Source organism: Anopheles merus, chromosome 2L (assembly GCF_017562075.2).
Source record: "Anopheles merus strain MAF chromosome 2L, AmerM5.1, whole genome shotgun sequence".
NCBI lineage: Eukaryota > Metazoa > Arthropoda > Insecta > Diptera > Culicidae > Anopheles > Anopheles merus.
The window spans coordinates 50,981,910-51,008,394 of NC_054083.1; the positions used below are offsets into that span (position 1 = coordinate 50,981,910).

The following is a 26,485-nucleotide window of genomic DNA, read 5'->3' on the forward strand; positions in this document are numbered from 1 at the left end:
TTTTTGGTTGTAACGATATCATATATTTTCCTCTTCTGTACAGAGTAGATTTGTTTTTCGTGTTGTTTTCTTCTTCATGCTTCACTGTTCCACATTGCATTCCCAGCCCGCCCGCCCGCCCGCTCACGTGTTGCACCTATAACTTTTCCCGGCATTATACGCTTGTTTTGTTGCTGCTGTAATCCCCAAATAATTCTAAACACGCCACTACTGAATCCCTGCCACTTCCTAATATAGCCATTTGAATTAGTCGTCTACCACCACCGTTGCCCACAGCAACGGCTGCTTTGCTGACGGCCTACCAGACCAACAGCATCGGCCCGATTTCACCACAGTATGCCACGCACGCGATTTTTGCTGCCCCATTACGCTTGTCTCTGTGTAGGGTGCTTGTCCTTGCTCTCCGCTCAAGTCCTTACGTTTCCTTTATTTTTCTCTTGGTTTGTTTTGTTCATTGATCGCGTATAATATCGTTCTGTTTTGCGTATGGGTTTTTCGAGATAAATTACACTGACAAATTGATTTCTTTAAATATCTTGATGTATATATATATACGTGTGTTTTGCTTCAGATTTTTGTATATATATAAGGTTTTCTTTTGTTTTGTTTTGTTTGTTGTATATATGTATATGTATAGTCTCTGTGAACGTTTCATCAACAATCTGACTGGAGAGCGAACGAACATTGTAATCGCCGCACACAGCGGTGGCGTGCGTGCGATTTTCGAGAGAAAAAAAAAAACACAAAAAACGCACATGATGATGAAGTAATGCAATTCTATGCTACCTAAAACACCACGAACTTTACAACAGCCCTCATCGACGGCAGGAGGTCTTTGCTTCCTCCACTCTGTTGAATGACTAAACGCTGAATTCGTTTACTACGTAAGTATGTACACCGACAATGAAATCTAAACGCTTTTGGCGCTAACGAACGCTTCCTTCTCTGTGTTTTATATACGGGGAGGGAAGATGTTGTCGAATTGTGTTCATACAGCTTCTCTGTTTTTCGACTTCCGATAAATGTGTGTGTGTGCTTCTTTTGTATTAATGTTCTCGTTCATATATTGTTTTTTTTTAAATTATTACCATTTCGTAGCAGAAACGACAAGAACGCTCAGAGAATGAAGGACATAACAATGGATAACTTGTGTGGTAGCAAACAAATGGTATTGCATTGTTAACAACAGACGAAAGATTAGATCCTTCCTGAACAAGCCGGTGAAAAGAACAAAACAAAAAAAAAAAACGATACAACAACGTGTGCCAAATGATATGTGTCTGCCAGTATATGGGCTAATCGCTTCATAAGCTTTCGATTGATCGTGAAACAAATTCCTAACGTGTTATATAATATCATGCACAACAGACATTCCGTTCTCCATCACAAGTCTATTATACATAGCTCCATTTGCTTCATCGAATGTGTGTGTGTGTTTTGTGTCCATAGTTCTAACTAATTCATGTACGGTTGATTATTTGTTCGAAGTTTTGAAAGTGTTGGTGTTTCCTTTAATGAATGTACACTATTGTAAAGTAAAGATTAAACAACCCCTTTTTCCCTGCTACACACATAAGCTTTAAATCACAATTTGATGGTAAGAACGATCCTTACCGCAACAATCCAACCTAATCCACCGAAACGATAATGAAGCATTGCACCAACACAAGCTGAAGAAAAAAAAAAACACTCCTAACTCTAAGCGTTTTGTTTTGTTAGTTTACTTTAACTATTGCTTTTTTGTTGACGTTTTTCTTCTTCTTCTTCTTCTTCTCGCTCTGCACACAACGATGGGGTAAGTGAGTGTGTGTGATAAGTGTTGGATTAATGTTGTACCGTCAAGGAGGAAGTAACAACAAACAGGCGAAAGTGAGAGAGAGATAGAGATAAAGGGAGGGAGAGAGAGAGATAAAAGGAGAGAGAGATAGAGATAGAGAGAGAAACAGTAAGATAAATAACAACAATTAATAACAAACCCTAAACGCCAGCATCCTTTGAAATCATTCGCAGACGGGTTTCCATGGTAATGGAGAAAATCTTCCCTTACAAACCGTCCAGGAAGCAGGCAAGGCGGACGCATTGTGTGCAGTGGTAGTACACTTCTAGTATTGCTTCAGTATATTTGCGCCATTCGGAACCAAATTCGGCTAAACAAATCTCAAACGACCTCATTTCGCTTTGCCTCATTTGCAAATACGACCTCGTTTCATTCGTTTGCTCCCTCTCTCTCTCTCTCTCCCAATAATCTCGAGAGCCTTTTTCTTGTGTGGATAAATAATAGAACAAGAAATGAACAAGTCGGCCTTCCTGCCTTCCCATTTTGTTTACTTTCATTGAATTAGAAGAAAAGGGGAAGGAGAAGAGTGGAAGGTGGTGGATTGCAGAACTCGTTTCGGGAAAAGGAAATAGGTCGCAGAGATTGTGAGCGACCGGGGGGGATAAAAAAGGAAATGTCCCCGGAAGTGTGCACACTCCAAAACAGAAAACCATCGAAATCCGTCTCTCGCACAACACGCCTTCAACACACACACACACACACACAGACACATAAGATTGGACACTTTGTTGGCACATTCAATTCGTATGTATGGAAGAAATGTAACATTTCTCTAACGCGGGTTCTCTCGCTCAAACGAAAAAGAAAGAAAAACAGCCCCACAAAAAGCAATCGAGGGTAAGTTTCGATGGGAAAAAGTATAATGACTACATTAGGAACGACATTTTCCATTTTTTTTCTTCATCCCACTAACAGAACCAATTCATTTGCAGGCTTTCTTCTTGCTTTCCTTATCAAAACGCAAAACTTTACGGCTAATTGCTCGTCTAAACACCAACGGTCGACAAGACTGCCTATTATGGTGCATATCAATCAAATGGCGATGACGGTAATTGGTGACTCCTACACACGGATGATAGAGAAAGAGTAAGGGTAACAGAACACAGCAAAACAAAAAAAAATCGTTTCAAATTCACTCTTTCTCCCCCCCAGAGTTGTAGTGATGCTGGGTGTAGTGATTTGCGGTTTCTTCCCTCCACTGCACTCCCTAGATCCTCCACAGCTGCTGTCGATTGCAGAGTTTGAATGAGCCAAAGCGCACCGTTGGGAATAGATCGAACAGAAAACGCTCAATTAATATGCTCAACACGCCAGTCAGTCCGATTTCACAAATCTAAATCAATACAGGGTTTTTCAGGGTTCTCTCATAGTTGTGGGACACTTCTTTGACACTTTCTTATGAGAAGTGAACCTCATATGATGGAAATTGGACTCTATGCTATCCTTTTTAGACAGGTTCCTTGGAAATTCCTATTAGATTTGTTCAACAAGGGTGCTGTAGGGTCCAATTCCCGCTAGATTAAGTTCATTTAACGCAAGAAGGAGTCAATAAAGTGTCCCACAGCTATGAGAACTCCTGGAAAACCCTGTACATCAATACAAGTATACAGGCACAAGCTTTACGCAAACACAAGCCTACAGTCATTTAAAGGTAATTTTCGATTTCCTTTCGCACACCAGCAGCTTGCAAAAGCGTGTGAAAAAAGGACATCTAAAATTAGGGTGGCACAGCGCTGGGGGATATCTCTACGCTACGTTTAGCGCCAATAAGAGTGAGCATAAGCCATAGCTGATAAAACCGATGCTAATCAAATGATGGTGCTTATACCACCCTCTCTACAAACTGATTCATTTATGCACCCCGAAATTTCCCAATGAATGCTTTAACCCAGTTCCTCACCGTCCGACACGCTGCTCTCGTCGTTATAGGCCGTTTAGAGTATGGAAAGATGGGTTGGTGTTGTTTTTTTTCTAACCTGGTGTGTGCGAGTGTTTGGTTTGTTTGCTTTGCAGCGTTTTAGCCTGCCGCAAGGATATACACGCGCGCTTCGGAACGCAGCCGTTTCCCTCATTTTTGGTGAGTGTGTGTGTGGGAGTGCATATTTACCCAACCAGATTCGTGTGGGCGCGTTGGCGATGGTACAGCAACACGGTGGTTATGGCACTCGGCGAAAATAGATGATTCGCTAATGACGACGAGCCAAGTGAGGCAGAGGGAATGAATGGAAACAACAACAACAACAAAAACTACGAGACACTTTACATACACCGGTTAGGAGAAACGACATAAAAATGGAATTTCTATCGTGATCGTTGTTTTCCCTCCTCTCGCTCGTATAACGCGGCTTTAGATATTCGCCAATTGAAAGGGTGAAGGGGTATTATGCGGGAAAAGCTTGCGTGGAATGAAAAATTCTTTGGAAGACCCCATCATTAACAAGAGATGCGTTGCTGTTATCAAAATTATCTTAAGACAAGACTGCGTGGGGCATACGGGGAGATTGAAAGATTAGAAGTGAAACAAAATAACGATTAAATGGAGAGAATGATATTTAAAGCGAATATAAAATACAACAAAAGCTGACTATCACATTAGTAATATTAGACCGATAAGGATAAACATATAGTAATTCAGGCTCGAAAAGAAAAACTATGATCTGTACAAACAAAAAAAACGGCAAAGAAAATACTTCCAACTGTAACACACAAATTATAACACACTATGGACCCTAGTGGCAGTTCCACTATCTCCCACTGCCCGTTCAACCGCACTTATTTGGTATATATAGTAACAAAATCGCACCACAACATATACGTACACTATCTATAATCACCGACGACCCCCCGACGGTGGCTAGCCAGTTTAACATGTTCGCACCTTTCTCTAAAAGGACCGTGTACGCGGAGGGAAAACAGGTCATGAAGGGACATGTGGGAGAGTGTGTGTGTGTGAGCGTTAAAGAATGTCCCACTGGTAGGACTGCAATACTGTGTGTACGTGCGGAGTGCTTCATGACAATTGAAAGGAAATGAGTTAAAGGAAAGGACAAATATTTCTTTTAAAAATATAGCTTACTCAACACACACTCAACGCATTTCTCCCCTTACCCACAAAACTAGGAGGGGGAAAAAGACAGGTATCCTAGCGGTAGGCCCGAACAAACGAATGGACGACAATCTAAACTTGACTAACTTGTATACTGCCGTGGTTCTTCATATCCAGCACGGTGGTTTTTATCGTGTTGCCTCCATTGCTGCTGTTGTTGATCGTGGTTGAGGCGTGCAGCTGCTGTTGCTGCTGCTGCAGCAACTCACTGCCAGAATCGAACGATTCCCCAATATCGAGTGACTGCTTGCCGCCGATTCCACCGTTGGCCGTGCTCGTTACGATCGTCCCGTCCACACTGTCGCCGTTCGCCGTACCGCAGGCCGGACCCGATCCCATCAGGATGCTTCCGTTCGAGAGGACGACAACGGTTGCGGGCTGGCCTCCACCGCCGGATGCTGCAATTAGAAAGCGGAATAATGCACATTGCACACCATCACACAGGGTCAGATTTCTAACCCGCCCCTTGGGGTTGGCAGCACATAACTTACCACTTAATTTCTCCTTCGAGTTGATCTTCTTCGCCGATGACATTAGCGCCTTCGCTTCCTCGACCAGCGACGTGCCGCCGACGCTGATGCCGGTGGCTGCTGCCGCACCACTACTATTCACCGGAAGCGTCACACCGCCCCCGGAACCGGTGGAAACGAGCACCACGGGCAGCGTTGTGCCGCTGCCGCCCTCCTTATCCCTATCCTTATCCTTCTCCTTGTCTTTGTCCTTCTCCTTGTCCTTGTCCTTTTCCGGCTTCAGCTTCTTGAATCCACCCAGCACCTTATGCGTTTTGGAGTCCTTCGGTTTGCCCGGGGTGCCGCTCGCTGTGGACGACCCAGTGCCTGCCCCAGCAATTGTACCCTTCGTGCTGCCGTCCGTCGACGGTAGCCCGCTCTCGCAATCTTCATTGATGCTGGTCAGATGCTGGTGTCCGGGCGCACCGTTCTCCTCCTTCGTTGGCCCCTGTATTGGAATATCGTCTGCAAGCCCGGGAAAAACCGGGGGTCGATCGAAGCAAAGGTCGGGCAGGAGAATTATCGTCGGCAGCGTCATCGTCGAGCGCGCAGCGTGTGAATTACAAGGAGTAAAGTAAAACCAGCGTCGGAAAATTAATTAAACTTTGTCGTACCCAACCTGCACACGTACGGATCTCGTGTGAGACCCATCCGTGTAACATGGAAGAGAGAGAGAGAGGGAGAGTCTGGGGCAGAAGGGAGACGAAAGGGAGAAGAAAATGCGAGTTGGAAACATACTTCCACGAAATCCAGTGAGCAAAGGACACTAAACGATTACTTATCGTGCAGTGGAGCGATACACTGAGATGCCGAAGCGTGGAGAAGAAAGTAAATCGTGGGCTCCACAGAAGTGCGAGAGCAGAGGAATTGCTTTATGAAACGGATGATAAACACAACAAGAACCGTACAGAATATCATCATCATCCTGGACGATGATGCTGCATAACTTGACGATTTGTTTGCCTTTCATTTTATGTTATCTTTCTTAAGCTATTCTTTATGTTTCAATTAAATACTTCGACGAACTCCGTCCGTCGTTGGCAGCTGTGAGATAGGTCAGAGGGACATTTCATGAGCCATGAGCCTCCAGCCTAACAGACCTAGCAGAGGCTTGCAGTTCGTAGAAGTCCGTTGCGCATAGCACCAAACTCATCAACAGAGCCACACAGTTTTATAGAGTTTGTGCAATGTGGGGCCGTGTAATCAATCGTTTCGTTTCTGCATGTGTACCCTCTCCCATCGTAATTGACCATATTGTTGCATTATTTTAATAGAAGGTGAGTTTGAAAGCATCATACAAATAAAATTGAATATCCCTATTTAATATGCGTAGTATTAAAAAACATTCTAATAAATAGCAAAGAGTGTAAAATAAGTAATATCTAGTGTAATACCAAAGAGTGTAAGGGCATTGATATAAGGTAGGCGCATTGCCTACTTGCAGGGGCAACACACGCTATGGGGACAACCGTTCATCAGAGGAGCACGCGGAGAGCGATGGGATTTAACAAAAAGTAACGCTATGTAACTAGTTACATTCCCATAACTGACCGTTACTGAACTACGTTACTGAAATAAAAGAAAATAAATAGTTGCTTAAATCAACGTGTAACTAGTTACAGAGATAACTGAATTGTAGAATCGAATGAACTAAAAAAATGGTAAACCCAGATGATTAATCGCATCTCCCTCTAGTGCACACACAATAAAGCCACGTGAACAAAAAGCTCGCCCAGGGTAAATCGTGCGGTGTAAAAAGTTGGGCACGTTATTTGTTAAAAATATACCTCAAAACGACACCCACCCACACCTACCCATTCGTAGCGGTTGCGTGTTGTGGCACAAATTGTGAAATACGTACAAAAGAATGTAAGAAACAATATTTCACAAAACGAAACAATACAGCAGCAGTGGCAACAACATAAATGTGATTTAAAAATACAAATATTTTACCATATACATACACACGCACACAAACGAAAGTCACGTTGGACAAAGAGGAGAGAAAAAGAGGACAACAAAATAAGATTTATCGAGAAATAAAATCGTTTGATGTTCTGAACCAGGAATAACAACAAAACACAAAAACACAGGAGACGATATTTATAACGCATCAACAAATCACACGACTGCAAAAAGTGGTTCCTCGCGACTTTCTCGTCCCCCTTTGCTCTTTGGCTGTGCTTTTGGCGGTACCAAATATTGACAATATAAACCGTGTTTTGCCAGAACCGAATAATGCTCAGTATTGGCGCGATTCGCGCCATGAGGATGGGGGAGAGTATGGTATGCGCAACAGGCGCAATGTGGTATGTAAAGTAGGGAAACCACACACGTGACGTGATGCATGTGTGCTGGAAGCGATCTGAGCAGAGGCAGTGTGGCAATAACGGCACATGTCGGTGGATAAAATCAACATGAGAGCAATAATCTTAAGCAGAATTTGATGTTCCAAAAGCGACAAAATCGAACAGATGAGGAATATGGCAATATTCAAATCATAAGAGGCTGATGGTGATGGTTGCGTGAACAAGTGCCACACGCACACACTCACACACTTTGGTGCACTTTAACTAAGCTCTGTGCTTTATGCAGTCAAAAAGGTGACTCTTTTCCGAGACTGTGGGAACACGCGTTTATACGGTGCAGTAGAGGTAAGTGCATGTCTGATGTCCTTCCATCACTTGTTACAGCAGTAGGCCGACGTCCGGGTGCAACAGTTCGCAGTGATACGTACAATACATAAGCAATTGATTTTGGCACACATACAAAGGAGAGGTGTAGTTTAAACGCTTTCCCGCGTGTGTGAATAAAATAAGCATTACAAACTACACGAACCGATTGTGGTAAAACGCCCTTTCAAATAGATATGATCCAATTGGATCAATTAAAAACAATAAGAAAAATAACACGGCAACTGCAGTGTAAAGCAGAAAAGAAAAGAGAAAAAGTGACAAAAACCAAACACTCAATTGGCAAAAGAGCAGAAAAGAGGCACACGCTCACACACACACACACGCACGCACACACACACATACGGAGCAGTGGTTTGCAGCAGAAGCAGAAGATTGTTGGAAGAAGGTAGAAGTAGTCGTCATTGGCTTGCCTGTTTCCAGCTGTTTCGTTACAGGAGAGATGATGTCGTTCTAGCTCTGGCTGATCGGCGGCACTTTGTGGCAAACGGCGTTGTTTCTGTGGCATCGGTGGCATTCTGTGGGATTGGCGGTTGCTATGGCTGTTGTCTTAAAGCGTTAAGTTCGATTATTAGCTAACTACGATTGCAGGTAATAGTAGGCAAGGCTAGCTGCCAGCTCCAGTAGCGCGTACGTCGCGTTCATCATAGCAGTGGTTCAATTGTGGTTGTGGCCCCTCATCATAAGCTCTCTCTCTCTCTCTCTCTCTCTCTCTCTCTCTCTCTCTCTCTCTCTCTCTCTCTCTCTCTCTCTCTCTCTCTGTATCATGTAATGTTCACGTTTCGGCGCTAGCGAGATTCGGTGTCGGTGGTCCCCGTGTCCTTAGTACAGTCCAGGAATGGTGGACGGTTGTATGAGATGAATCGTAGCCGGCCGCCCATTCACTATCAGCGCTGCCAGCTCGTCCGAGTCCGAGTCCTGCAAGCTGCTCTCGAACTCCTCGTACAACCGGGCACCGGCACTGGCCCGTGCCTCCGATCGATTTACCGGTGATTGGTTCTTGCTCGACAGGAACTTCTTGCGTCTCAGCGATGCCGGCGAGACGCTGGCGTTCGAATTCACGTCCTCCACCTTGCCCGTTCCCAGCAGCAGCTTGTGCTTGGGTGAATCGGCCGGACTTGAGTGACGTGTGGAGCCTCCGGACCGTTTCGGTGAGTCTGCCTCCTCCTCGATGCTGGTCTGCTTCGTACCACCGGCACCGGTTCCATTAGCATTCGTTGCCGCACCGGTCGGAGCATTCGTTTTCCAGCCCCAGTTCTTCCATTTTCGGGATGATTCCTTCTTTTTCGGTTCGGTCCGTGGACTGTTTGTGTCAGGATCGACGGTACCATCCGGTCCAATATTAACTGCAATTTGCGTGCCTGTTGCTATGCCACCACCACCACCACCAGCGCTGCCAACTGCCGTTCCAGCGCCTCCTGCGTCGTTTCCTACGTCGGCGTCAATCATCGCCAGCTTGCTCATCATTTCCTGTTGCGTTGACTGCAGCGCATTCACAAACTCCACCTCCAGATCGTCTGTAGACCGTCGTGTCACCAGCAACAGCCACAGCAAAAACCCCGCGTGATGAGCACCAATTGGAAATTCGTACCACAAATTGCGATTTTCGATACACAAGGTTCGATCGGGAGAGAAAGATAGGTTTTTGGGTTTCGTTCACGAGTTCGAACAGAGAGAAGAGAATAAGAAGGAAAATTAGAGGAAAAGAAGAAAAGAAAATATGATATCTCGGTTACATTCAACCAGTATCAGTCGCGGTTTCTGCGAGACAGCCGAAAATAGTCCACAACGCAGAACCGCTCAGCTCAAAAGCAAACCTGAGGATGGGCGAATCTGGGCAGTGCATTAACCAACTTTGCGTGAGAACGCAAGAGTGAAGTTAAGTACAAGATAGAGCAAGACAGGGAGAGAGTGTGCGAGAAGGATAAGGAAAACCGTAGCCAAGTTTTATTCAAAATACATACAGCGAAAGTCAGTCAAAAGCAACAGGTTTAAGGGAAAATTTCCTTCATTTTAAAACAGGTTAGACATAAAGCTTGTTAAAAGCTTGAAAAACTAACTTCAAAATAACGGGATTTTATAGGAAATAATGTAGAAATTATTAACAAAAGCAAGCGATAAAAATAGTAAGATAATGCCTTTGAAGACGAGAAGGATTATCAGACGTCGTGGAGGTTTTATTAGTTTTACAAAGGTTATCATTTCTTTTTCAGAGTTTAAACGATCTGTCTTCTGGATCGTTTTACATGCAATTTCATTCTTGTAACGAAGCAAGGAAGAAGAAGTTGCGGAAGCTTTCTCTAGTAAAACATTCGCTGCCAACATTCGCAAGCTGTTGTATGCGAGGATGATGATGTTTGAGACATAATGTTCGCAATGAGGGGGATGTAGTTCAAAGTAAGATAAACAAAACATAATTTAAAATGAACGCAATGAAACTGAACACAACCATGAGACACAAACTAACTACCCAAAAGCAATCGTTTGCTCGTCTCTCTGAGCTGTCATGCACAGTTCCTTTGTGACGAATAAAGTCACCCGCAAAGGCATCCCACTTCCGTCCAGCCAGCCAGTTCTATTTGCAGGGATACTTGTGTAACACATCCGCTGCCGCAAGCAGGATGGTCAGCTCCACGGTCATACATTTTTCACAAACTAACGCCTTCGTGCCAGAGCTCAACTATTAGAAAAATCCTCTCTGGCCGCCTGGGCACGGGTGGAACCTCATTCAGAAAGGAAGAATACAGTCCCGTGGACTCAACGAAAACCACAATCCGAAGGTTTGTCGATTATTCAACAACTGTTACACTTTCTCTTGCGCAGCATGTGCTTGTGGGTTTCCCTTCCCTCCAGCCTACGGCCGATAACGAGCCAAGTGTGCGGAAATACTGTACCGTTTTACGTTTGTACACCTCTGTTAATGATCACTGGGCAGCATCCTCTCCACCCACATGCCTCCGGCTGCGTCTTTTTTCTTTGCGTAATCATTCACCACGCTTCAAAACAAGCGGAAAGGACGTAGAGGCTGGATCACGTTTGCCAGCATGCCATGACATGACATGTGAGCCAGATAATGCTCCAATTCCTCTTTTCCTCTAACGAAAGAGAGAGAGCGAGAGAAATGATGTGATGATGCTATCGATTTATGTTCAACTCATCTCGGATACGGATTTTAATTGTCCACAGTATTTTCCTCGTGCTATATTTTAAACAATCAACCGGTGGACAAGGCACCAAGCATCCCAAGAATGTATAGGCACGGCAGTTTGGTAGGCGTAGTTATGCACGTTATGCAAAGCGGTAAATAAATGCATAAGCTTGTTCTGAGAGCCACGCGAGACAGGATAAAAATACTATCACTGCGACATTAAATAAAACAGATTGTTTTTGCTTTTCAATCATCTTTTCAGAGCGAAACTTACTCGGACCAACCCACGGGAAAATCTATTGGGCAATTTGTTGATGTCCGCGTGATGCACATTTGCAAGGATTTGCAAGGAACATTGCATAACTTAAGGCGTTTTACTGTGCTTAGTTATCCAATTGGCAAGTATGCAATTTGTATAACAAATTTCCTGTGCCTTCTTTAAACTTCTGTCCCTCTACTTTAAGAACCATGTGCAAGGAGTTCATGTGCTTTTGATTGTGTTATGGTGTATTGTTAATTATTAAATACCATTCTTTCTAGCTCCATTGGGCCGCCTTTTCCAGTAATAATAAGAAAATATGTCACCGAATTCACCACCAGACCCGACTCCAGCGACCGGGGTATCGACAATGGAGCTCGCCGGCTCACAGCAAAAAGGACTAACCTAACAATAGAAACCGGTGTAACTCACCCAAAAACCGTCTAGCCAAAGCTAATTTTTGGAAACGTCGGAGCGATCCTTTAAAGCCGATTTACAATGGGCAAACAAACAGGGCTGAACCGACTTTCTGCCATGTCTGACAAGCTAATTAATATGGAAGGAATGGTTCTTCCGGGGTGGCCTTTCACCCGTTTCGTGCTATTGTTACTGCTTCGAAAGACATACCACTACATCGAAACAGAACTCAAGTTACATGGTCCAAACGGCTCAGCTCAAATTTCAAAACAAAGCCTTGTCCTCAAACCTGAATGTCTTAGTAATTAATGATTGGTGGTGTGGTGTGGAACTGTTCAAGTCAACTGTATGTCAACCGTAAAGGAAACATTTTACACACAGACAGGCGTAGATCTATACACACTGAAACACATCGTCAGGAAGGACAACAGAGAGGGTGGTCCTTAGCATGCACAGCAAGCCCAAAGCAGCTCTAATTCACATCAAGAAACACATCAGGATATGATAGATACAGTGGGAATTAATGGTTCCAGCAGGAATATAATGTGATTTCGCAACACACGCACACACACACATAGAACAGACAGTTTGAGGGACAGAAACATCGAAGGGAGATTTAAAACTTTTTTTGAAAATGACAAGGGCCCGCATCAATACCGGTCGTTTGGTGGAGGGGGAATTGTAAAGCACACCGAAACACCGGTGACATGAAAACAACATTCAGTTATTAGCCGCAAAACTTACATTCCTCTTTTTTTCGTGCCACTCTCTATCAGCACCTATGGCAGCGTCGCGTCCTGTTACAGCAGCTCGGACGAGGTTCTGTTAGCCTTCGAAGCTTCGCTTTGCCAATGACGGAAGTCCCGCCAACAACAGGAGCATGATGAGTTCGTTTCTAGATCCCTACAGTTCCTAACCGTGTGGATGTGGTCCGAACTGTCCGAGTGTGTGAGTGTGTGTGGAGAAAGTGAACAGAACATTTTACTGGAAATTTATTTAGCCTCACTTGAGCAAAGAAAATTATCTGCTTTCAAAAGAGGATCGGGGGTAAAAACTTAACGATCGAGACGATCGCTAAGGAACGAATCCAACCATCGAACTTTTCGTAGTTTGGTTCGCATTTTCGAACGTTCATTTGGCAGAACCGATTGGCAGGAGTCATTCACTAGCTGGAGAAGGATGCTTTCCACCAACAAACGCGCTTGCTCCAGTTCGTACACCTTTATCGTTGCGTGGGGCACAAAATTCTCTTCTAACAATGGAACGAAAATGAGAGAAAGAAACATGCCGCCATTTAATGAAATCACAAAACGTGGGATACGTTCAAATGACAATAACGAAACCACAAAATAAGGTACATTACATTGCGTATCACGTCAAAAGAGCACACCGGTTTTACTTTACCAGAAGGCAGCAAAAATGGCAAAGCATCAAACAAACAAACAAACGCAACCGATTTGCGAATAAAGTACACCCACCCGCAAAGCAGTATCATCCCAGACGCTCCCACACACCATTCGTTTAAGGTCGCGTTGTCTCAAACAACTGATGTTATGTGTTTCTACCATTTTAGCCAATAATTACCACCCCGAGCCACGGCACGAGCCACGGGGCGAGCGTGGTGATGGTTTATCTGTTACCCTGGCGTGCTGTGCAAGAAGAAACTGGTTCAATTCTTCCGCTTTTTTGTTTTGTTGTTGTTCGTTCGATACTCCTTATCGTTTCCCATTCCACTTCCGTTTCGCAGAAACGCATCAACGTGGCACAATGATAATGTGGGACGATGAGATGCCTCATCGCGTACGAATGCGGGCGCTAGCGGGAGAAAAAGGGAACCAGCCGCATGTCGATTGCGATACCGAATCTCGGTCCCAGCGCAACAAATCTTGTGCGTGCTTGGTAAAAAAAAACAAACAAGCGAAAGACAATCTTCTCCCACCGCCCAGCATACCGAACGGAAAGTGAGCCGGCGGCAACGAGGATCGGGTGTGTAACGATTCGCCTTTTCCTGCCCACACACTTACTCGCTCAAACGGAGTGATTGAGAGACGATCCAGGCGAGCGAGCGCGAGGCACGAGCGCAAAGCAAATTAGCTACATCGTTCTAGAAGCCAACACCACCTACACATGCGGGGTGGGTGAAAGACGGACCCTTTCTCTTCTGGGGGATCCGTCGTTAACCGGTTGCTTCATGCCGAACCAAAAGCGCACAGTTGACAGTCGGCATCACATTGCGGTCGGTCTGATTACGTTGATTTGAGACATCGACACTGATCCTTTGATGGACATAGAAAGAGAGAAGCATTAAGCTAATTGTCGACTTTTCTTCTGTCAAGCTCATTCCCCACTGATTGGCCCGTCATCCCGAGGGGAAAAGGAAACTCGAAACTTTTTAGCGTTACGCTTGTGTTTTGTAGCCACACATAAAAGACACACGCAAATTAATTTATTGTAAATCAATTTGCCTATCAATTTTAGGTTGTGGATAGCTTTCCGATTATAGAAACAACCACCGAAAGGACCATGATGTTACACCAGCTGTTACGAGGAACATTAAAAACCGGCAACCAAGCGATAACCATGGGGAATGGAAATTAATAACCATTTAATTATAGGAGAACACAGTTTCTGCCAATTCTGCAAACTAATGTTAATTTCATTAAACAACAACTAATTCCGTTCCACCGTTCCAAAACGAACCGAAAGGAAAGCGAATTAAGGTAAGGAAACGTATGCTTTGTTTACTTTACCGATGAAATGCATGAGAGGAGCAAGGCTAGAGGGTACGGAATGTAGGAATGGAACGAAATTTCATTTTAAAAATTCAACAGAAAAGGAAAACAGCAAACAATTTTGCAAAGAACAACACATTGAACAACGAAAAAGCGGTAAAAGCGATCGGGTAAAAACGGGGCCGTTCCCTTGCCAAAGCGAACGAGAAAGGAAACGGCACTGAACGTAGGCTGCGCGCTGCTGCACGGTAGTTAGAGGTATGGACAAGACAGAAAGGAATATGAATTCAGGGTACATCTTCGGCGGCGTTTGGGTGAAAGACTAATGGATGTAGAGTGACGATTCGAAATGGGCTGGCTCCAACAAATTTCCTCCAAACACCCCTTTTTCCCTTTGAAAAGTACATCATCAATTGTACCCCAAATCGTCACTCGTACAAACGCGCCCCGGCTCCACCATGAGGCCACTGCCGTAACGGGCGGAAACACGGGTGTGATGAAGAGCCACATAGGATGAAGTTTGACGGATGGGATATCTGATTGGCGTACAAGCGGTGATCACCAGAATGGACCGGGACACCGAACCACCTACCTGGTAGCTTCTTCGTCCGGAAGGAAGCGTTCGTAATCATCGATTTCGAGACCGTCACCGTGGTCGTGGCAGGCGTCAGTGCAACACTAATACCCATCGGACCGTCACTGGGTTGACCTGGTGAGAAAGGGATAAAAGGAGCGATACCAGGTTACACATACAATTTCCACCCATCATTTACGTTTGAACCTACCGGAAGGATTCGCATGCAACGAGTTGCGTATCGCATTCGTCACCAGTATCACCTCGGGAAGCATTTCGTAGCACGCGCGACTGTGCAGATCCGTCACCGCCTCGATCGCGGCCGACGCAAACTCGTTAAACATGGCGAAGTAGTTGGCATGCGCCAGCTCCACCAGAAACTGCGAGTTCACGGCGATCCGGGGCGGTGGCCGGACGACGTGCGACGGCGCTGCCATCGCCATCGGCTGCTGGGGTGAGATCGGATCATTGCCGTACGACGAGCGGTGCATGTGGCCGCCCGGCAGCTTCGGAAAGCCTTGGTTCACCAGCAGCGAGGTCGTTTTGCACAGATGGTAGAGGGCCGGTTTGTGGATCTGATTGAGCTGCTGGTTGTACGTAAACAGCAGGGCCGTCATCACCTTGAGCCGGTTCTGCGCGTTGATCGATTCAATCGAGGGTAGCGGACCCCAGTTGATGTCCTTATTGCTGTTCTCTTCCCACCGCCGTAAATCGCTTGGCTGTAGACTTTTCTCCTGTAAGAAGAGCGAGACGATTGTATTGTAAGTTGCTGACGGTATTTGCAACTGGAAGTTCGTATGCTTACCTCATGATAGACGGATGTCTGCGCGAGGACAGGCATTCGAAATGACACCACCTTTGGACTGCCGTCATCCGAGCTGACCTCAATATTGTAAATGCAGATCAGTAGCGTTTCGATCGATCGACAGCCCTTCTTGTCGCCCAGTGCTACCGAGTTTAAATACAGATAGATCAGCATTGGCACAAACTGCAACGTGAAGCGGCGCAGTTCGGCCTCATTGGAGCGATAGAAATTGCACAGCTGATTGCAGATGGGATGAATAAGCTGGAAATTCCGAACGAAACGAAACACACTTCATTAGCTTCATACCGATCTTCATATGCAGAGTGGCGCAACCATTTTCCTACTTACGTCCTTATACTTCGTCCGCTCGTTCAGGATGGTGTAGAGTGCCTTGGAGATTTCGAAGTCATTCTCGTGCTGGGCGGCGAACGTTCGCAGTTCCGATTCCTGCAGCGAGCTGTAGTCGGAGATCCAATCGGCTATGATCGCTTCTGCCATCGCCCGTTTCTTCTAGCGTCGCTTTCGCCGCACACTATAAGGAACTCGTCTCGATTCCTGCGGGCCACCTGCACAGGACAGCTCTGCAAAGCTCTGTTTGCTCTACCGAATAGATCCGGCTGACGGCTCACGTGCTACGTTCTCGTATTGCGGCACATCCGGAAGCAATCCGTGCGTCAAACGGGATCGACGCCAACGTCACACGTGCAAAACGCTGCTTCCAGCAAACAATAAGATCCCGTTTTATTCTATCACAGCTTTTTTTTCAACACTACTGCTTATATTGTTGCGTCTTAGATGATCTCGAACAGTTCACTGCCGTAAATCATAGCGTGAATAGTATTTACACTGTAAGAGAAATGGGCGAATGATATAGTATGAGTGCAAGAAGCTCGGAGCGACATATATCGTCCTCATATTCAACGAAACAACTGTCAAAAGATCTTGTTAAAAAAAACTTGTTTGTGCAAATATATGGCAAATCAATTCGCTCCAACAACAGACTAACTGGATTGTTTAATCGCGTATCTTTACCACGAATTACTCTAAACTGTAGCCAATTTCAAGCAAATCACTTTCTCGCTGCTGCTACTATTCGCCCGACAGGAAAGACGAGGTAGTAAAGCTATTAACCCGTGCATTCCGTCCAACCATCCAGCCCAACAACACTTCCAACGTCCCTGGTTCCGGACGATGTTTTACCATTTGCCTTCCAGCATCTATCGGCACGTTTTACGATAAGAGTTTTCTTGCGGGACTTTGTACAACCTGCAATCGTCTCTATAAACTTGCAAACGTGCTGTGCGATACGCGAGAGTGGCTCAATCCTTCCCTGGCTATTAGCGTTGTTTTATTGTGCTTTTTACTGCTTCTTTTCCTTCGTGAAACGAAGGATGTAAAGCAGCACATAGCACTGGACCGTGGGCGAATCCTTCACGCGAAACTTCCCGCTCGGGTCAAGCCGTGGCTCTCTATTAAGCTGGCTGGTCCATCTGGAAAGGATGGTGAAAATTTATGAGCTACCCAACGCGAGAAGAGCTACCCGGTCCCGGTGCATGGAAGAGAGCATGGATACAGTATTTTATCAGAAATCGATTTCAATCCACTTATCGAGCTCAATCTTTCAGTCCGTAAAGATGGGCTTTTACGCGAATGGACAGACACCCATTATGGAGGACTCCCTCTTCGGCAGAAGCAACAGTGGTCGGGCTGCCTTTCCAGCACTTTCCTTCCTTTAATGGACAGACAGTCCGCCGAGTTGCTTTTCTTCCCAACCAAGCAACATTTTTATGGATGATGTTGCATGCGAGCGTGTCTGGGGGCTGCGTTTTCCCAGAGGATAGGGAGGTAGGCCAAAGTTCTGGAAAGTGACGAAGTGAAACACTGCCGAGTAGAGTACTTCCGAGCAGTTGATTGACGAAAACTGATTCGGAGTGTCATAATCAATCGTTGCGAAATGAGATTTGGCCATGCATGGAGGGTTGTTTCAGGAGCCTTTCTTCATCCTATCACCAAGTATTGATCATGCTGGGAAATAGATACACATCATTAATAGGTGTCTGCCTTAATTCCTCCTAAATTCATGTTTATAACCATACAGTAATTAATACATCACACTAAATTATACCCACCCCAATTTACATACCGTCTGGGGTCGCTTAATATTCCAGCCTCAAACTCTAACTAAAACTAACTGATTATGATGATGGAAAACAGCAAAACTCAGCTCTTTTGCAATAAAACTTTGCTTCAACAACAGCTCAGCTCAATTTCAAACCGAATGAACCCAACCAAAACTAACCCTCGGGACATCGTTAGACGACCATCCTCCACCAACCAACCTCCACCAGGGTTGGGAGAAACGTTAACCGGGGCAAAGTTTATCCTCAGCCGAACATTTATCTTTCGCCATCAGCTCGTGCCCAAAACCGGAGACTACGCTACGAAACAAAACACCCAATTATTACTTTCCCACGAGTGCCGCCACCAACCCCACGGCAACCACACAGACACAGTTGGTGGCGGTCCAATTGCACCGTGACCAAGAACCCGCAACATTGTTCTAACGTACTCCAGCACCGTGGCTTCTTGGATTAAGAACACGGAGAAAGGAACTGGAAAACAAACAAGCAAGCAACAAAGCACACTGTGAAAACAGGGAAACAACACCCGCTGTATTGCACTTAACACAGAACTTTCTTTTCCTGGCATTGTTGCTGGCGAGGACGATGACGACGACGATGGGGGAAAACTTTGCACGCCCAACATGCTTTGTGTAAGCGTAGTGCTTAAAACTAACATAAACACCCTGCCAGTAGTCACACCAACTTTTGAGATTTTGTTAAAACACAAACGTCAGTACGACCAGTAAAACATATCTAGTAGTCCACACAGCCTTTGCGAAGCTTTCCGATCATCGTTTGGCCAACTTCAATAATGACATTTACGTCACACTTTTCCTACTAGCAATGAATCTCGCGGTCTCGCGACAAGCAGGCAAATGCATAAGTTTGCCGCTGTGCTCGTTCGCCCATCCACCATAATTAACCATCAGCAGCAGCAGCAACTACACAGCACACAGGCGTCATCATCAAGCGACGGTTGTCTTTACGCGAACCTTTACGTAACGCATTAAGCGCCCGACGATAGTGGCAGTTAGACGATAAAGTCATTCTGGGATGGAGTTGATGGGGGGGTTACAACGAAAAAATCCGGGTCAACTGAAGTATCGAGTACTGGAGGCCTGTTGTCGTCTACCATCAACCATATCAACCGGGGTCGGAGAAAAGATAGGGGCACATCACCCCCACATGCATTAGCGATGAGTACGATGACAAGAGAGCATGCCAACAGGTGTAGTACTTGCTGATGATGATGGTGATGGTGGCTGTAGCGTGCATCGTGGCCTGCTGCAATAGATGCCATTCAACACAACAACAACAACAAAACCTCTCCATGTAAAGTGGTCACCACACAAAAGTTCCACGGCTGTGGGCTGTTATTAAGGTAAGCGACAAAAAATGTCTTTTAACCCGGGCATACATATTTCCCTACAGGTTTCGGACATCGCTAACAGCTTGCCTTGCTTCGGAAAGAGTTCCATTAAAACTAAAATGAGCGTAAAATCCCGGAAGAGCTCCAGGCAATTACGCCAGCGCTGTACGACCATTTTACCACCCGTTTGTACCTGTACCTGTACCCACCCGCTCTTGCAGTCCCATCAGTGTCGAGATGTCAACGGGGTGCCACAACACTCGGTCGACTTTTGATACTTAATTATACCGCGTTGATCCAATTAAACCATCACTGCCTTTCCCCTTTCCGGGTTGAGAGCGTTGATTATTGTCAACGGAATGTGCAAACCATCCAAAAGGTACCGTTTTCTTTTTATTATTTTATATCCATCAGTTTCAATTTCGTGTCGAACGTACCAAATGGGCAGGTGCGTTGGATTGGGGATAAGTATTTTACAAGAACCATACTATAGGGTGGATGCATGACAAGAAGCATCAGGGACTAGGAAGTTTCAACCAGGCTCAACTGTCCGTCTGTTTGAAATGGTGCCAAAAATAGCAGACCGATCCAATTGATTTTGAAATTTCCTTTTTTTTCCTGCCAGGGGAATTTTTTATTGATGCGAATTGGAAAATCTATTATAGCTTCACAGAACAAATTCCAACTAGGTATCTGTTTTTGATTCAAATAGTAATTACGAACACATCATTACAAAACGGTGCGTCGAACACATGTTTTGCCACAAAATGACTGTGGCAATGACTGTTATTAGCCCCGTAAACACACGATAAGGATGAACAATTACATACCCTAAGCTATGGAATGTCTTATCAACCGAACCGCCCGAGCATTTGTGCGACTCATTGTTCAACTGAATGTGAACACTCCATAACACCCGAAAAGTATGCTAAATTTCAAATAAAAATACCATTTTTTTTCTTTTCTGTCTGTATTCGCCACTAAGGAGAAGAAGAATATATAGTGCAAAGCAGTTGGAATTTGTCTCTCCATCGAAAGGGTCTCCACAAATTCCTATCCGTTCGGCTAAGTTTGCCCAGAACGTGGTGAAACAGATAAGCAATCAAACAAACGAAAACCAACCATGCAAAAGATAAGCGATCAAACCAAACCACATCACATCATATCATGTACCTTAACCTTTACTTAAGCACGGTATTGAATTTGGAAGTAGCTAATCCGTCGATTTAACATTGGATTCGCCAGAAAAGCCCAATTGCCCCAAATACAAGGTTTTTCGTTATGCCTGTTCATCAGAAATGAATCTGCTTTCCTTAAAACAATTACCAAGCTCTTCTGGGAAACATGTTCAAAACGAGCCTAATAGTAAAATTCTTCAAATCAATTCAGTATCAAGCTAATTAATCGGAAGCTTTTTTCCCACTATCGAAAGAAAAAAACTCACAGGGGAAACGGAGAGGGAAACAAAACACCTCCCACGGGTGGAATTTAGTTGTTACTTAATCGAATCGATATGCAAAATTGGATACAATTTCTTCCATCGTCTCTCCGCGTGGCCCTCGCAAGGAAATGGACAGGTCTCGTCCACCCACCAGCAAAAAGCTGGGGAAAAGGAACGCTCCAGGAAGCAAAAGGTGACCTTTACCGCATGGGAGTGTCCATTGGACGCCTAGAGACTTAGGCGGGACGACGCGAATGCGATAATAACTGGCCCCAAATGTACTCCCCCCCCCCCCCCCCCCAGTGCCACCCCGGTTTTGCATTCGTGCATCGATTGATTGGGGTCAAGGTTCTCTCGGCGTTAGCACCACGGGTCGGTCGGTGGGAGGTGGCTGCTGTTCTACCCACGCATTTCAAGGCCACTTAGAGGCGTGCGCGGCATTAATGGAGAATAAATCAGCTGGGTCGTCTTCATCTTGACGGAGCTCTCTTTATCAGCCAAGTACTTGCCATCTCCTTATCAGCCTGCTTGTCGTGCTGCAAATGAGAACGTTAACGATGCTGTTAAGCTTTGCTGCACACACACACACACACACACACAGTTTATCTTTCGTACAAGAAAGGTGGCCTATGATTCTCCTACCACTGCCTACCAATTACGGGGAAAACATGGGTTTTCGCGTACACTTGGGAAAATGCTTTAAAACAACGTGGCTGTCGGGGGTCGCTTTTCACCAACACACACAATTCACGGGCTCAATTCTTCACACATCAAAGTAAACTTTGCGCTGACGATGACGAACGCGGACTGTTGATGATATCATTCGATTTCCCTGCCTCACTCGACCTCTCTGTCACGCGAAACAACACGCCAACACGGTCTCGTCGTTCCCGTCGTCGCCTCAAAAACGGTTCGTTCACTTCACAACAATCAGCAGACGACGGGTTCCCGGGTTGGCCAGTTGGGGTGGAAAACTTCACCCTCAACTCGTCAGGGAAGTTGTGAACGTGATTTTGACGTAACACTTCGGGTGCTGATTCGCTCGCTTCAAGGATGTGGCCACCAACTACTTCACTCTACCTTCCTCGACCGTGGGAAGGATACACCTTGCCCTCTCACATGCACACCGTGTCACAATCACACACATTAACTAGGGCGGACACCTTCACAACACACAGCCCGCTTATCATCAGTACACGGTGATGCATCGGAACTTGAGCCACCACACACGGCGCTTTCCACACTGCTGTTGGGCACACAACACGTTGCGCCACGCCACATTCACATACGCACCCCACCTCCTCCCACCACACAGGTCTAAGGCACACCGAATTACCTTCCAAAAACGCCTCCTCCTTCCGTGGTCAAGCAAGAGGCATCGCCAGATCACAGGACAGCGCGACCGACGGTACTGACGGAGTTGGGCTTTTTCCACTCCCCGACACACAGTACACACACACACGGTGCGCACCGTTGCGTGTGGAACCCGTACAACACTTCGATACTGGCACGGGTGAAACTTGGCCGGGAACACGTCCGCCCTGCTACAATAAAAACCACACACCGCGCAACGAGAAGGGGATTATTAGCGAAAAATCGAACCACTTGCTTGTTTCCTTGCTTTCCCCGTCAATTCTTGGTGCATTTTTCTTGGGCCCGCACACTGTGCGGCGCAATGTTTGCTGGCCGCTGGGCATGAAACGTGACAGTTGTGAGCAGAAATCCTCGAAAGAGCAAACATTTGTAAATTTGGGGCCGGGTCGTGTTGCTAAAAATTATCTCATGGGGCACAATTGAATTGCTTTTAATTTTCATCGTTTTACGACCTTTTTCCATTCGGAAATGTTTTTTTGTTCCTGAAAATTTCCTGCACCAAAAATCATTTGCATTTTAAAACGTTAGACCACTGGAGCGCACACTGTGTCAAGCCAAACTTGTCAAGCGGACGCTTGTGTTGACGCTGTCATACACGGGGGGGAAAACACAAGCAAATTCTTGTTTTTCCATCGCTGATAGTGCTATCGAAAATTCGCGATTTTCAGAGGGGAAAAATCGGCATTTCGCTAGAATAACACCATCAACCGGAAGATGTCTCGCCAAAGCACACGCCTCGACACGAAAAAAGTGGTAAGCGTTTGACACCAGGCCTGCCGGATAGCAGCAAAAAAGCAAACCCCGTGAACTCCTCCGTGTGTGTACAATCCAGGCCGCATCGTCATCCATACCTACTAGCTCTATCAATAATCCTACGCCCCCCTTCCGATTGCATTTTTCTTCTGCTGCAAACCCGTTTTTACGAGTTCCGAAAACAAACTATTCTGCCCCCTTTCCAAACATCTTCGTTCTCTGATTTCTGAAACCGCCTTATCTTCGTCTTTCTGTTTTTCTTTCCTCAGTGAGGAGTTGTGAATCCCCCCGGGTGTAAAGCATAGGCGTTTTGTGTGTTGCGTATCCGTCGGGTAGCGTCGTCTCGTCATTCCTCGTACCGCGTGTAACGACGACCGAAAAAGTGTGCACTGTGTGTGGGGTTGTTCAATGTTTAGCCGTTTTTGTTGCACTTGCGAAACGTGTTTCCCTATCGCGGCCTAGGCATTGTACTCAAAGACGCGTTTGACTAAACGACGACAACGAGTCGATGAGCAGTACGGCGGCGGTTTACGGTGCATCTATCAGCGAGGAATAAGTTACAGCACAGCTCGTAGCAAACTATGATAACGATGAATAACACAGCGACAGCCAACACGCTGGGTGGAATCACATTCTCCGACCTGACCGGAGCCACCACAGCAACCGGACAGGGCACGGGAGGCCTACAGCTGGTACAGCTCAGCCAAGTCATGCCCGACCAAAACTCGCAGCAACTGTTTATGCAGAGTCTACAGCAGCAACTCACTGGAGGCACTCCCGCCATACAGGTCATACCGATCGGTGCGCTCCCGCAGCAGACGTTGGCCCTAGCGCAGGGGCCACATCCCGGCGCCACCCTGCAGGCAGCACCGCAGCAGCAACAATTCGTGCAGTACACGCTGGACGGGCAAACGCTACTCTACCAAGCGCTGCCCACGCCCGAAACGGCCTACCAGAGCGTGAATCTACCGATCGTGCAGCTGCCGGCAACCCAAACGCTAGGTACCGCGGGCACCGTACCGACCTATGGCAACATATCCAGCCTGCAGGGTGGCCCGATCACCTTCACACAGATTCCCACCGTCACGCAGGCCATTCCACAGCATCACCATCATCAGCAGCATCTACAGCAGCAGCAGCACCATCTGCAAACGGCCACAACGCTCGATGCAAGCGCATTTCAGAACATCGTAACGGGGCCGGTCACACTAACGCCCACCGCTACCGTGGTGCCGGTTTCGCAGCCCCAACAGCTCCCACTGAGCGGTCCCGTGACGACCGTTACGATTGGCCAACCTTCCCAGCAGCAGATCGGTATCGGTGTGGCGAACCTCCCGAGTAGCAACAGCAGTAATACTGGACCAACGGCAGTGGTCAACAGTCCAGCCATAGTAACACCGCCCGAATGTACGGTGCTGGCAACGACATCGGGCGGCGGCGGCAGCGGCTCCGGGCTGGAAATGGAGCAAGAACCCCTGTACGTAAATGCGAAACAGTACAAGCGCATACTGAAGCGCCGACAGGCGCGGGCCAAGCTGGAGGCGATGGGCAAGATACCGAAGCAGCGACCAAAGTACCTGCACGAGTCGCGGCACCGACACGCGATGAACCGGGTCCGGGGTGAAGGCGGACGGTTTCACTCGAAGTAAGGGTCGGGAGATGCAACGCGACAGGCCATTAATGAGATTTCGGCGATCCAAATTCTCTCCTACGGAATTATAGAATAATGTATAAGTAGGATCTAGGAGTAGGGTTTAAGTGCTACGAACGAATCGTAAAATGCAATAAAAACACGATAACATAGTTCACTCGAAAGCACCTTTCTTCTTTCTCGGTCTGCTGGCTTTCCCCGTGGGCCGGAGCGGTGCGGCGCTGTGGTTTGTTTTCGGAACTCCTTTCCATCATTACCCTCTTTCCTTTCCTTTCCTTGCATCTTTTCACTCACGACTCACCTGCTCTGTTCGCGTTTGCAGAACTCGGAGCTGCTCACCCTGACGTACGGGGCGCTCGTGTCCCAGATGCTGCGTGACTTCGAGAATGTCGATGACGTGAACAAGCAGCTCGATCGAATCGGCTTCAACATGGGCATGCGGTTGATCGAGGACTTTCTGTCGCGCACCGGCTCCGGCCGGTGTTTGGATATGCGCGAAACGGCCGACAAAATACAGCTCGCCTTCCGGATGTACCTGAACGTGCAGCCGACCATCTCGAACTGGGCCGCTTCGGCGGACGAATTTTCGCTCATCTTCGACACGAACCCACTGACCGAGTTTGTGGAGCTGCCGGCCGACTATCAGCAGCTACGGTACAGCTCGATCCTTTGTGGCTGCATCCGGGGGGCTCTGGAGATGGTGCAGCTCGAAGTGCAGTGTTGGTTCAGCCAGGACCAGCTGAAGGGCGATGCAACGACGGAGATACGGGTGAAGTTTGTTCGACGGCTGGAGGATGCGGTACCGGCAGGGGAAGATTAATAATTTTCGAGCGGAAAGACGTTTTTTCATCGCATTCCGTGCGGTTATGCTGCGCGTTCTAAATTCACTTGATATTCTCTGTTAAGAAAATAAAAACCACACGAATCCCAAACGGTGGCGGTGTTTCAGTTTTCAACGCTTCGGAAAGAAAGCTAAAAAGAAATGCTTCGTACAATTGTTTAAAACACATCCTGTTTGATCTCTATTTCGTAATGAGTTGGTGCTGTGTACTGGCTTGTGTGCTTTAGTGCACCACACGCGGCCTTTATTTGTTCGCTGTCGTTTCCTTGGCATTTTTGCTTTGGTTGCTTGATTGCACTGCTCTGGTTGTTAAAAACGTGGCACGTGCTTCACGTGTCTTTACAGCAACAAACTGACTAGGTAATAATAATCATAAAAAAAGCATTTTAAATTATAATTATAATTAAATATCGGCCTTCTCCTTACATCACACCACATTCTTCGTCCTGCGATATGTACTCACAATAAAGAAAAGAAAAAGGAAACATCTGTACTAACACAATAAAGTCAATAAGCTTAGCGAACAATACAATACAAACATCTACCTGCTTGTCGAAATAAAGATAAAAAGATCAATATAAATTTAATCAAACTCAACAAACTAGTGGCTAATCTTGCCCTTAACTTCCTATACTCCTTCCTGCAAACAATTGATTGCACTTTTCTTGTTTTTGGTATTGTTTCGCGTTCATATTTGGCACTAATAAAAAGAATGCAATAGCAAGGTAGTGCAGTAGTGGATAGAAATAGTTACACAGAATAGGTACGTCAGCAGAAATCCACAAGGAATAGGACAGCAGTAAGTCTAAAATACTAACGTAGCGTTTAACAGATAGGAACAGCAATAAACAAA

The 26,485-nt window shown here is 46.1% G+C and overlaps 2 protein-coding genes and 2 long non-coding RNA genes across 16 annotated transcripts; 3 read left to right on the plus strand and 1 right to left on the minus strand.

Moving 5' to 3' along the window:
- Positions 1-25,176, minus strand: LOC121592694 (hyccin). Of its 11 annotated transcripts, XM_041914399.1 has the most exons (8): positions 25,093-25,176; positions 16,429-16,926; positions 16,081-16,341; positions 15,487-16,009; positions 15,294-15,410; positions 8,982-9,662; positions 5,435-5,920; positions 1-5,341 (listed from the first exon to the last, which is right to left on the minus strand). In XM_041914399.1, exons 2-8 carry the CDS (start codon positions 16,576-16,578, stop codon positions 5,016-5,018), a joined length of 2,544 nt encoding a protein of 847 aa, XP_041770333.1. In that variant the 5' UTR covers positions 16,579-16,926; positions 25,093-25,176; the 3' UTR covers positions 1-5,015. The 11 variants fall into 11 exon arrangements, with proteins under 11 accessions (XP_041770333.1, XP_041770322.1, XP_041770332.1 ...); XM_041914388.1 differs by lacking the exons at positions 8,982-9,662; positions 25,093-25,176 and adding an exon at positions 22,350-22,697 and having other exon boundaries at positions 5,435-5,917; XM_041914398.1 differs by lacking the exons at positions 8,982-9,662; positions 25,093-25,176 and adding an exon at positions 22,616-22,675 and having other exon boundaries at positions 5,435-5,917.
- On the plus strand, positions 8,158-13,887 carry LOC121592730. Of its 2 annotated transcripts, XR_006004694.1 has the most exons (4): positions 8,158-8,736; positions 8,938-9,296; positions 11,556-11,695; positions 11,834-13,887. It is a non-coding gene; the product is annotated as an uncharacterized LOC121592730 (long non-coding RNA). The 2 variants fall into 2 exon arrangements; XR_006004693.1 differs by lacking the exon at positions 11,834-13,887 and having other exon boundaries at positions 11,556-11,756.
- Positions 19,016-20,582, plus strand: LOC121592731. The gene is made up of 3 exons (XR_006004695.1): positions 19,016-19,535; positions 19,635-19,951; positions 20,558-20,582. It is a non-coding gene; the product is annotated as an uncharacterized LOC121592731 (long non-coding RNA).
- On the plus strand, positions 22,752-25,611 carry LOC121592707 (trafficking protein particle complex subunit 3-like). 2 transcript variants are annotated; one of them, XM_041914418.1, is made up of 2 exons: positions 22,752-23,140; positions 23,410-24,949. In XM_041914418.1, exon 2 carries the CDS (start codon positions 23,722-23,724, stop codon positions 24,787-24,789), a length of 1,068 nt encoding a protein of 355 aa, XP_041770352.1. In that variant the 5' UTR covers positions 22,752-23,140; positions 23,410-23,721; the 3' UTR covers positions 24,790-24,949. The 2 variants fall into 2 exon arrangements, with proteins under 2 accessions (XP_041770352.1, XP_041770353.1); XM_041914419.1 differs by lacking the exon at positions 23,410-24,949 and adding an exon at positions 25,114-25,611 and having other exon boundaries at positions 22,932-23,140.
- The last annotated feature ends 874 nt before the right edge of the window (positions 25,612-26,485 follow it).